We start from the raw sequence: 12694 nt of genomic DNA, 5'->3' as shown, positions 1-12694 counted from the left end.
AGCTCTTGTTGTTTCCCACTTGCTCTATTACATATGAATCTTCCCATAAATACACAAAAGACTACCAAAGGCAACATCAAAGGGTATTTAAAGAAAAAGCAGTTCTCTAGGTGTAAACAGTTACATGTACATGGGCTTTCTAGGTGCTCATCTTTGATTCCACAGGAGTTTCAGGGTAACTTTGCTGTGGGAAAAGGGAGAAGGCCAGAGAAGACAGAACATACCTGCTTCAGGAATGCTGTGGCCACGGGGGCTGGGTGGCCTAAATCCTTGAAGGACACTTGCCAATGATGAGGCTTCTCCTACTGAAGCTGAGTGTTTCCCTACTTGCAAACCAGGGCTGCCATGGAGATGATAGCCCTGCCTAAGCTCCAGGAGTACCCATCATCACAGCCACATGCAAGCCTCAGGCAAGATGCTAGGGAACCATCTGGGGAGGGAATGCCATGGCATGGGCCTGAACCACACAGCAGATTTGTGGGCAGAAGGTGCCTACCTATGTGGCCGGGTGTCATCTTCCGTGAGTGGGAAGAGCTGTTCCTCCACCTTGTCCCAGCGTTCCAGGCAGCTCCACAGCCAGTCAGGGTTGACCACATGTAGGTGTTGGCACTCCTGTGCTTGGCGTACCTTCTCCGTGCCTGTGGAGACCACAAGTCAGGTTGACCTGCAGCACCAGGGCACAGGTGTCCAGGACACAGACACAAAAGCAGAGATACTCTAGGGAAGAGCTGGACACTGCCCCATAAGACAAAGCTGTGAGGCCAAACTCACAGGTGTCTTCACCACTCTCATTTCTCATCATCGGGGATGGAGCCTCACCAGCAAGACTTCTGACCCTGAACATGTGCTAGTACCTCAAGTTACCATTCTAGATACTCCAGGACCCTCTCTTGCCTGGAATCTGAGACCTACCTCTGTCACGGGGTCCTGTCAACATTCCCCAAGCTGATGTACTTTTCCAGTCCCACTGCCATTGTCCTATCTTGGGCTACTATCTCCTACAGGACTTTGGGGGCTTCCTGGTCCTGTTTCTGCACTAGCGCTGGCCCTGTCTTCAGCCTGGGAAGATCCAACCTCTGCCTGGCACCACTTCACTTTCAGCCTTTCCAGCATACTTGAGGGCTCCCTGGAGGGCTCATGGCCCACCCCTCTGTCAGGTGACTACTTGATGAACTCCAGCTGACCCTGGAGTCTTGGAGTTATACTATATACACTTCACAGGGATCTCATGCTATGAGGTGGCCAGGCACGTCCCTGTCAATGATGTCCTCAGGAGTCACTCACTCCAAAGGCAAAGCCTCAGCAGTGAGATGAGGAAAATTTGTCCTTCCTACTTCATTATAAGCATAAAAGCACAAAAGTAGTGAGTGCAGCTCTTGTCCACAACAGTAAGTTTCTGAAACAGGCAGGGGAGCGATCTGGATCTGGCACCGGGTGATCACTGGACAGCACACATATACCTGACAAGTAACCCGAGAAGGGGCCTGACCTGCACAGGCCAAAATCCAGGAATGAAGGTCCTCATGGCCCAGAGAGCTGCCTCTTACTCTAGTACACATACTCCACTGGGAGCCTTCCATGGCTGTTTGTTAAATGCTCCACTAAGCATGTGACAGGGTCTGGAACCGACTCTCATGGGGCTCAGCTAACCACAACAGAGATCTAAGTCAGGGTGAATCCATGATTCACTGAATGTGATCACAGGAGAAACAGCAGTAGGACAGCATTACCTAGATTAGTCTGAGTGATCTTTATTTGGGAAAGTCAAACTGCTTCTGAGGCACATTAAAAAAAAAAAAAAAAAGGTATTTTCAACATTCTTCCAAGACTTGTCCACTACTTGCCCAGAATAGGAGAGTTCTGGCTGAAGTCTCAGAAATGACAGAGGAGTGCACTACCCAAGTGAAATGCTACTATGCAGAGATGAGAGTTATGTCTACTACAGCAAGCTGTTACTCTGTTTTTCCACATGAAATCGTGTACTTGGTTTTCTATCTCAGGGGGTTAGTCTGTCTTTTACTTAAGGTCCTGACTCCTCTGACCTCCTAATTTTTCCAGGGTAACACTAACATCAAGTCTCCATTCCCAGCCAATCTTGCCTCTACTCTTGAGATGGTTGACTTTATACACAGGACACAAAGGTGATTGTTCAAGAAACCCAAGACAGCAAATGGAGGTAAACAGAATATGTACACATACAGTATGCATAGGTAAAGATTCCACTAAAAGACAATTATAAACCTTTTCTTAGAAAGTCATGGTTCTGGCAAAGCATTTCTGAAAACCCATGATGAAACTAAACAGCAATGCTAATTAACCTCAGAGAGGGATCATGAACCCAGCCCAGGCAGGCCCATGTCCACCCTGAGCACACTGCTGTATCCCTACCAGGAGGGGACCACTTACCAGCTCGTGCTGCAATGAGGTGGGTGGCCCTGCCAGGGGCATCGGGGCTCAGCACCAGCTGGGTGAGGACCTTGGCTCCCAGAGATGTGGCATGGTAGTGCTCTCGGGTCTTTTCAACTGGGAAGTTTGTTGGGTGCATCCCACTGAATATCACAGCCACATCAGCCAGCACCTTGCTCTTGAGTTCTGGTACAATCTTCCGTATATCTGGAGCTTCCTCCAGTTCCCTGTTGAGGTACTTGTCGTATTTTGTGTAGTAGTCAGTGTGGACTCGCACAAGGATTTCCTCCAGGTGTATCAGGTGGTCATCCTCATCGGTGTCCTCCTCCTCCTCCTCCCCCATGCTCTGGTCCAGGGACTCACCTGCAGTGACCCCTGACTGCTCACTGTTCTGGGACTCAGTCTCAGCCTCCTTTCGGTCCACACAGCCATTTCCCAGGCCACAGAAGCCATCCCGCTCAGCCTCATCTTGCACGTCCAGGTCTGGCCCCTTGTCATGCAGGTGGATGTTGGTCCCAGTCTCTCCTAGGGAGCCTGCACCTGGAGATCTCGCTCCGCTTTCATCAGGGGAAACTCCCTGCTGTGGGGCTCTCACTCCATCTTGGGTGACTGTGGACTTTTGTTGGCCTCTCTTCTCTCTTTCCCCGTCAGAAGAGGAAGACTTCTGACCTTCTGAATCACTGCTGTCGCTGTCACTAGACAAGTCAAAATCCAAGTCTGGGCCAGATGTGTCCTGAGCAGGCTGTGCCCCTGATGAGGTTCGATCCGTCTGTTCACAAGACATCTTGGGCTCTGGAGTACTTGCCAGTTCCTGGCTACTGGGGCTGCTGGCAGAGGGGGCCCGGGTGAGGGGACAGGGATCCCTCTCATCCGCTTTAATGGGAGAAGACCCTGGCACAGACTCGCCACCATTGAGTTCCCGGAAGGGCTTCCCAAGACCATTGCTCTGCTCTACCCCGGGAACAGGTTTGCCTTCCTCAGGGTCTTTCAAAGGAGGAGCTTGTTCCAGGGTATCGGCACCTTTAGAAGAATTTACTAAATATATACACAAAGGGAAAAGTTACTATTACTTAATGTTGAGCAACTTTCAAAACTAACGCAGCACCTTCCTCTACTTTCAGGCTTTGGGCCGCTGCCACTGCCAAGAGCCACAAAGTAAACACACCTCAAGTTTGTGGCCACGTGTGGAACCTATGTTGGAGTGGCTTGCCAGGCTTGACCAAACAATGCTTCCACCACAGTCTTCTTTTAACATACCTTCTACAAGAAGGCTCTTCAGTTCTACATTCTCCTGAACTCTATGTTACACTTTAGTGACTACAGCAGTAATTATATGGCTCAAAATATATTTTTTAAAACTAAAGATCAAGTTGGGCATCAGTAGCTAACATTTGTAATCCTCAGCTACCTAGTAAGCTGAGATCCAAATGTTCAAGTTCAAAGCCAGCCCAGGCAGAAAAGTCTGAGACTCCATCTTCAATTAACAAGCAAAAAGCTGTGCAGGAGGCATGGCTTAAGTGGTAGAGTGCCAGCTGAGCAAAAAGGCTAATAAGTACATATGAGGCCCTGAGTTCAAACCCAGTACTGTCAAAACAAAAAACTACAGATCATCAAAATACCTGAAACCAAAACTTTATTATTATTATTATTATTGGTCGGTTGTGGGGCTTGAACTCTGGGCCTGGGCACTGTCCCTGAGCTCTTCAGCTCAAAGCTAGCACTCTACATACAACTTGAGCCACAGTGCCACTTCCAGTTTTTCTGGTAGTTAATTGTGAGACTTAAAAGTCTCATGGACTTTCCTGCCCAGGCTGGCTTTGAACCATGCATGATCCTCAGATCTTAGACTCCTGAGTAGTAAGGATTACAGGCACGAGCCACCAGTGCCTGGTGACACCAAAATTTTTAAGTTTACTTAAGACAGACTTTGGCTCATGCTTGCATGGTACAGACATGGTTCTCTGCAGGATGTAACTATGGAGTCCCCAATTTATAAGACTAGTTCTTACCAGGAGAGCCACCAAATCCCATACCTAATTTCTCTCTGAGGAACGTCCTAGTTTCCCAGGTTGCATTTTTAAAGATAAATGGATGAAAAGCAGTAAACAGGTATACTCAACAGCAACCTGTAATCTTAAAAAGCAAAACATTGAAGTGTGGTTTCTAAATATCCTATTTTTCATTCTCACATGAGCCCAACGACCTCTAAAACTGAAACACAATAGCAAACAAACACAAAGCGAATCTTGAATTTATGGCAGAAATAACAGAGATAAGAAATAAAGAGCTAGCTGTTGAGGTAGAAAGCACACTGCTTCTCTTTGCAGCACTGCGCAGATGGCTCACCTTTCTTTCTTGCCTGAGGCTCCCGGGACCCAGGAGGTGCATTCACATCACCTGTGCCTGGGAAGTACACATACTTCTTCACAGTGATCAGGTTGGGGGCAAACTTCCAGACATCTTCTCGGTCATCAATAATGCAAACCATTGAGTCTCCACAAGGAAAGAGATTTCTACAAGTAAAAATGCAATTTACACAGACTATTATATCATAGGTGTCAATAATATCTTTTTATTCCACTAAATTGAATAGTTTACAACTCCCATCTATACACAGAAGAGAGCAGATTCACCAGAAAGATGCCAATTGAGAGCTTTTAATTATTAGCTCACATCAAACCTCCTTGTTTCCAGAGAGATATTAGCATAATACTTGGTCCATTGTTTCTAATTCTCTTAAAAAATCATGGCGGGGGGGGGGGGGGAAGAGATGAGGAGGGTAGAGAAGGGGGGAAATGAGGGAGGAGGTAACAAGTTGGATAAGAAATGTACTCACTGCCTTACGTATGAAACTGTAACCCCTCTGTACAACACTTTAACAATAATGGGAAGAAAAAAAAAAAAAGGCAGCTAGGGATGTAGCCCAGTGGAAGAGAGCTTGCTTAGTATGCACCAAAGTTCTGGGCTTGCTTACCAGTAGTACCACAAGAAAACAAGCCCCAAGTTGCACAAAGGTCACTGAACTGACATGAAATCTAAGGTCTCCCGGTGAGGTAGGAGACCCGAGGGTATACAATGCAAAGGTGATGCTGGTTAGTATAGAGCAGAGAGCAGAAGGACTAATGTATCATCTTTGGCAGAAACAAAGACCTGCTGAAGAGTGATTCACAGCCATGCAGCCCAGCTAGGAGGAGAGGCTTGTTGTGGACAGATGGGAACTGGGTACCTCAGAGCTCAAGTACATGGACAGGACCCACATCAAAGAAGGGAGTTTGGATTAAAAATACACTTTCTAAATACCTGTAGTTAACACTGAAAATTCCTGGAAAATGGTAAGTACAGGATTATTACTTGCATCCTTAAATTTGATTTTAAAGTAGAAGTGAATATTAATCTACCTCAGCAATAAATATAACCAGGTACATACTTAAGGTTTCCTGTTTTAGAAAATGGGTCAATACATTCGTCCCTTGACAATATTCTGTGAGAAAAAAGCTTCTTCTCAGGGTCTAAAAAGCCTGTAAAAAGAAAAAGGAACAACGTCACACTACGGGTTGGGGAAATCTGCTCACTCAGGTTTCTTTTCTTTTACATAGACTGGAATTACTCACAAAGGAAACAGGTTTGAAATCTATGATGCCACTGGTTTCAAACAATTTATAATATCATTGCCTAACTAAATGGCTAAGATAAAGCTATAAGGCACTCCCTTTTCAAGGAAATAACTTATCACTGTCTTCTTAGGAAGCAGTGCCTCTGGTTCTATACTTATGTAGTCTAAGTACTAGACTGAATTAGTATGCATCATGACCTAACACTAGTGAGATAGGATATCACTCTTAAATGCAGTTGAGGACATTTACTAACAACTTATGGAGTAAATGCTATCCACTAAGGTTTTTTTCTTAAACTAAATCAGGAGAAGTAGGCAGTTTTACCCCTTAATCTACAGGGAATATGTTTCTGAAACCTTGAGTACCAAATCTCACATATGCTATAACATAGGATAATAAAATTTAGTTTATAAGCTAGGTGCTGTAAGAGATTAATAATAAAATGACAACAATGATACGCTAATAGAAGTTACAGGGCTGTGATATCTCAAATATCTTATTATACTATACTCATTCATCTTTCTGTGATGAGAGATAAGACTTAAAGGAAGCACTTTGGGCTTCTTTTTGGCATTTCTGAACTGCTAGCATCACTTGTGGACTTTGGGACCATTAAGTAAAAACAAAGGCTACTTGAGCGTAAGTACTTCATTAATATGATGGTGGATATAATATCTGAGACAAGAATTAAGTGGCCAACAGCATGAACATAACATGGGGTGATAATTTATGTCCCAGGAGAGACATGTGAGACCATGTGAGATTTCATCATGGCATTTAGAGTGACATAGTTTAAAACTTAGGGGTTATTGTCAGGTATTGGGAGCTCATGCCTGCAATCCCAGCTGCTCAGAGGCTAAGCTTGGAGGATCATGATTTGAAGCCAGCTCAGGTAAAACAAAGTCTGTGAGACTAATTAACCAGCAAAAAGCCAGAAATGAAGCTATGGCTCAAGGCTGGGATGCCGGCTTAGGCAAAAAAGCCAAGCAAGAGCATGAGGCCTTGAGTTCAAGCCCCATTACTGACTGGGAAAATACACACACACATACTCACACTCACACTCACATACACAACTGATGAACTGTTGATTTTTAGTATTAGCCACAGAAAACTGAAACCTCATATGTCAATAAAATACTTCTCCATGGAAGGCAAACTGAGGACACAGGGGGCACTACTATGCCTTCTCACATATTACAAAAGAGGACACTTAGGACGTCAGTGCAATTATTTTCCACAATTATATAACATACACTGATAGTTCAAGGAGTGCTATTTTAATAATTTTACAGATGTACACTATGTATTTTGAATAAATTTATCTCCTCTACTGTATTCTTCTAACATCCTCTTTTCAAACAGTATGTGGTAAGTTTCATTATTTTTGTTTCATAAATATATAATACACACATACACATATACATACGTGTGCACATTTATACACACATACAAATATATACACACAAATACATGCATGTACTTTGATACTTTTACTCCCCAGTATCTTCTTGTTTTTCTGCCTCTTCCCACCATGCGGACATAGTAACAGTGAGGGGCATTTCCCCAATTTTTTACATTCTTTCATGATATTTTTAACTTAAAAATGAAGAGTCCACGACTTCCTGTAACTGGGATGTTTCATTCATCACATCCTGCTCTTTGTCAGTGCTGCCACCTGGTGGGCACTGCAGCTGGCATAGATATCTCTAAGAACACATGCGAGATGGCCATGCTAAGAGGACAAGCAGCAATGGCCAGAGCTTGAGTCACAGGTCACAAACACAATGGGACAGAGCTCCAAAGCCATTTTGAATCAGGTGGTGAATCATTTAAAAAAAAGAAGTATTTTCATATAAAAATTTTCTATCTTTCCACGTACCCACAGTTCCAAGACTTCAAAACTGGTCCACAAACATGTGGTAGCCTGCCCAGCATATGCCATGGCAGAATATCTCACCCATTGACTCCCTGGTTAACCACCAACCTGAAGATTGAGCTTCCATACTATTCCTAGTTTTCAAGAAAATGCCTTGAGGACAGAAAACATGACCCATTGTCCACATACTAAGATAAGTGCAGTCCACATATCCTTGTTGCCTGACCTGCGATGGTGTGTGCATACAGCCGGCTGCCAAAAGTGAAGACATGCAGTTCGTATAGCTTGGCAATCTTCTCCAAGAAGTCCCTGCAGTGAGGCCGGAGTCGGGTGTGCAGCATTGGCTCACCTCGTCCCAGCTGGAAGTGGAAGATGCCCTGTGAAGAACAGCAAGAGTAAGAAAAGGCCTTGAATGAGCTACCCAGGCAACACCTGAGGGAGGCCATGGCACCTCAAAGAGGATGATATAAGGACATAAAGGTCGGGGGGGGGGGGGAAACAAGACACCCACTACATACACATTCCAAAGTGAGGTGTGAGAATGATCTAATGACCTCCATAACTGTTGCTTTGCACTATGGAACTATGCTAACTACCCACTATAATGCTAACAAGCCTCTAAGAACTGTCATTGTCCTTCACAATTTTAACTATCTATCTATGGTAACTACTCACTGCATCTGCCTATATGAGCTATCTCATAACTACCCACATCTATAACTTATGAGGACTACCTCTGGAAACTATAGTAACTGTCCCGATAACTACCTTAACTACCCAATAGCTACTTAAGGTAACCATATTTTTAGGACCTCAGATGACTGCGGTAGTAATGACTACCACAGTCTTCCTACAAGGGACATAAGACAACTCCCACCCATGCTGTCATTCCAGTGATGGACATACATCCTTAAAGTGATGTCGTTGCTTCTTCACACTAATGTGTCAAACAGCAGCACCACAGAGGCTGCTTAGAAAAGATCCTATGTAGTACTGCTGGTGTTTCCTGAGCCATGACTGGGATAAGCCAAATCCTGGATGGCTTTAAGACACAGCTTTAGCTGGGCACCAGTGGCTCACACCTGTAATCCTAGCTACTCAGGAGGCTAAGATCTGAGGATCACAGTGCAAAGCCAGCCTAGGCAGGAAAGTTTGCAAGACTCTTATCTCCAACTAACCACCAAAAAGCTATAAATGAAGCTGTGGCTTAAGTGGCAGAGCACTAGCCTTGAGCAAAAAAAAGCTCAGGGACAGCATGCCCAGGCCCTGAGTTCAGCCTCTCCCCACCCAAGACACTGCTTTACTGTATCACAAACAACACAGAAAGTAAACACGTTTTAGATCACCATTAGCGACCTACCAACAAGAGGCTTATATGATTAATATACAAACAAATGTGCATTCCTTAGGAACTTAAGCTTTGAGCTTTTAAATCCTGTCCAACACTAATTGTCTTAGCAAAATGAAGTACTTTTAACAACTAAAAAAAGGAGATGACTTAGGCCCAGGCAAATTTAGTACAAGCTGTAAACTAGTCATACTGCTGATGGTGAAGCTGTTAGGCCTTAAAAGATAAAAGGAGTCTTTTTTAAAATTCATTTTATTTTATTTGCGTTTGTATTGGGGCTTGAACTCAGAGCCTCTCAATTGGCTTTTACACTTGGTTGATGCTCTAACTGCTTGAGTCTCACCATCTCTTCTGGTTTTTTGATTAACTGGAGATAAAGAGTCTCAAAGACATTTCTGCTGGGCTGGCTTCAAACCTCAATCCTCAGATCTCAGCCTCCTAATTATCTAGGATTACAGGTGTAATCCACAGGCACCTGGCAGTGTCTAATTTAGTTACAGCTTTCACCCTTCTCAACAATAGCAAATACAACATCTGTAATATAAACTTCCTTTATTATGCAGTCCTGAATCTTCATAGTGAGAATAAATGGCCTTTTTCTGTAACCAGCCAGTGTCCAGATTTTAGGCCTCTAGTTTTGTAATCATGCTCTCAGCAGGGAGCAGGGACCATAGGCATGGGCTGTCCGCACAGGTGGTGAGATGGCAGCCTAGCAGCACGGCTATTACCAGAGCATTACTGAGGTCTCAATTACCCTGCATGAGGACATCATAACCTCTGGATCCCTCTCAAACGAGAGCTAGTTCAGACTGTCTAATTAATATTATTAGGCAGTTAAACTGTCTTAACAACTAACTTAAAATGTCTAACTTCAAAGACCCAATAAAAGAAAACAGCCACAACAAATATGCAGGGATGAAGAAAATATCTTTGGAAAGTCTTGTGCCCTTCAAAATGTTCAGTATACACAGCAGATGGTATGAATGGAATATATGAAAATATTCAGTAACCATCGGTATTGCAAAAAAAACCCCCAGTATATTGTGCTGTAAGATCCCATGAAACACAGATAACTACTATAACTAAAATATAAGCTATCTGTGGAGACTGAAATCTTGCCATAAACTCATGCTTGTGGGGTGTGGTTCAAACCTGTAATTTCAGCTACTAGAAGGAGGAGACCAGGAGGATTACTGTTTGAGGCCTGCCCATGCAAAAAACAAGAGTCAATATCAACCAATAAAAGCTAGGTGTGGTGCAGCTGGACTGTCATTCTAGCTATGTGGGAACAGTAAATAGGGGAATTGTAGTCCAGGCTGAACTGGGTAAAATTTGTGACACTATTAAAAAAAATTAAGCAAAATGAGGCTTAAGTGATAAAGCATCATCTCTCAGGTAAGGAAGGCCTGTCAGGTCTTGAGTTCAAACTCCGGTATCATAAAAAACAGAAAAACACTCACAAGTTTCAACCTCTAGATCAGGATACTGAAGCTGAAGGTCACTTGTTCTGTTTCTTAGGCCAACTTAAAAAAAACTTCATGTACTTGTCATTAGTTTAGTTTCGTCCCCCATGGCCAGGTCAAGAACCTTGGGCTCTGAAGTCTAACTTCCACTATGTTCTCACTGAGATCTACAACAGGGGACTCATTTTTCTGTCAGAGGACACCTGCAAAGCTGCATCAACATTTCCCCACTCAGAAATAACATCTACAATAAACATAAGCTTCATTTGTTCACAGTGAAACTTTTTTTGGGGGGGGTTGGGGTGGAGTGGGCAGTACTAGGATTTGAACTTGGGCCTTGTACTTGCGCTACCACTTGAGCCATGTCCCTATCTCTGTTTCCTTTTTTTTTTTTTTTTTTTTAACTTTTTTGTTATATTTCAAATAGAGTTTCTCATCTCTGCCAGGGCTAGCCCTGTGCAATGACATTCCCATCTAGTCCTGCATGCACCACCATGCCCAGAAACTTTTGTTGAGATGGGCGGGGGGGGGGGGGGGAAGAAGGAGGGGGTCTCACTAACTTTTTGCCTGGCCTGGCCTTGAACTGTGATGCTCCCAACCTCTGACTCCCAAATAGGTGGCATTATAAGTGTATGGCACAGTGCCAGGCCCTAACACTGGCAAAATCTTCCTGGTTAGTGACAGCACATGTGGTGGGCACAGACATTAGGTCAGATATCCATAACAAGCATTAAGATCCCTTTGCTCCCAACGCTCAACTTTGATTCAACTTTGCTCCTAAAGCTCCATTGCAAGGAAGTGGTTAAACAATGGGGAAGTTTATGTGCACCTGAATGGGTTTTGCCTCAGCCCCTTTCCTCCTTACCATACACCGCTGAAGAATTCCATTTGCACACATGCCAACTCCATCTTCACCTGTCAGACCAGGCTCTCTTGGACACAGACCCGGGCATATTATTAACCACGATATTCAGACACAAGGCACCAAATCAACACCACCTTCCCCAGATGTGCTACAGTGACACTCCTTGTATCAGAACCTCAGTCTCACAGGTCTCAAACCCTTCACCTGCTGACTGCCACCAGTAAGTGTGGACCTCACACACAGGCTCCAGAGGGGACAGTGAGAGGGGACTTAAAAGGTGCCACCTGGAATAGCCTAGACTCAGTAGATGTGCCCATCGGTCTATTTCTCAACACCAGTGGAGCCACATAAATCATTGAAAAAATAAAACAATGTACTTTGTGGATGGACTCATGGGGTCTGAGGCTTCTAGAGAGCCATTTGGGAACTGCTGACATCACTCACTTTGTTTGACATCTGTGGACAGTGCTGCTCAGTCGTGTGGATTAGGGTTTGGTCCAAATCAACCATGAGTACTAGTTTCCTATTTCGATGCAATCGTTGCTGATCTTCTCTTCCTAGCTCTTCAGCTTGCTAAGGTTAGAAAGTAGAAAAGAAAAAAAAAAAAACAAAGTATATAATCTTGATCCAAAATAAAATAAAGATTAAGGTAAACCAAATTGTCATACACACATTCCTAACCACCAATACCACCACCTATGTAGCCCTGCTGTGGCTGACAGTACACAATGAAAATCTATAGTTGGCTTTGCACCCGTCAGTCCACATTCCACTGACCAATGTGACACAATGATCAAAAGTCAGTTCTACCTGGTCCTAACCTGTTCATGGCAGTCTGACTTGTGGTAATTTTGTAATTTAGTAACTATGCAAACTAATGAAAAGGGGGAAAAGTTGTTGCTTCTATAAAATTTCTGGTGAATAATACAGAGGCCTCAATAAAAGATGAAAACTTAATGAAGAAAACAAGTCAGTCCAAAAGGTTTTGGACAACTGCAAACCACCTCACAAGGGCAAGGCAGAGAGCCAGGATGATCAGCTCAGAATCCTCCAGGTACTGTGCCTCTATGCTGCCACTTCATCTGGCAGAGTCTAACTGACCCTGAAAGATACTCAATGACA

General features: G+C 43.9%; 1 protein-coding gene across 7 annotated transcripts in view; it reads right to left on the bottom strand.

The window, feature by feature from the left end:
- The window catches only part of Ctdp1 (CTD phosphatase subunit 1), a 56536-nt gene that overhangs the window by 30443 nt on the left and 13399 nt on the right, over nt 1-12694 (bottom strand). For all 7 annotated transcript variants that reach the window (XM_048363056.1, XM_048363059.1, XM_048363060.1 and 4 more), the window contains exons 4-9: nt 12017-12145; nt 8123-8273; nt 5834-5924; nt 4753-4919; nt 2407-3441; nt 497-638 (exon numbers count right to left, since the gene is read on the bottom strand). In XM_048363056.1, the coding sequence (XP_048219013.1) occupies nt 497-638; nt 2407-3441; nt 4753-4919; nt 5834-5924; nt 8123-8273; nt 12017-12145 (1715 nt within the window). The remainder of the gene's footprint in view (nt 1-496; nt 639-2406; nt 3442-4752; nt 4920-5833; nt 5925-8122; nt 8274-12016; nt 12146-12694) is intronic.

Source organism: Perognathus longimembris, chromosome 15 (genome assembly GCF_023159225.1).
Source record: "Perognathus longimembris pacificus isolate PPM17 chromosome 15, ASM2315922v1, whole genome shotgun sequence".
NCBI lineage: Eukaryota > Metazoa > Chordata > Mammalia > Rodentia > Heteromyidae > Perognathus > Perognathus longimembris.
The sequence above is the reverse complement of the archived record's forward strand: the minus strand, read 5'-3'. Positions and strand labels throughout refer to the sequence as shown.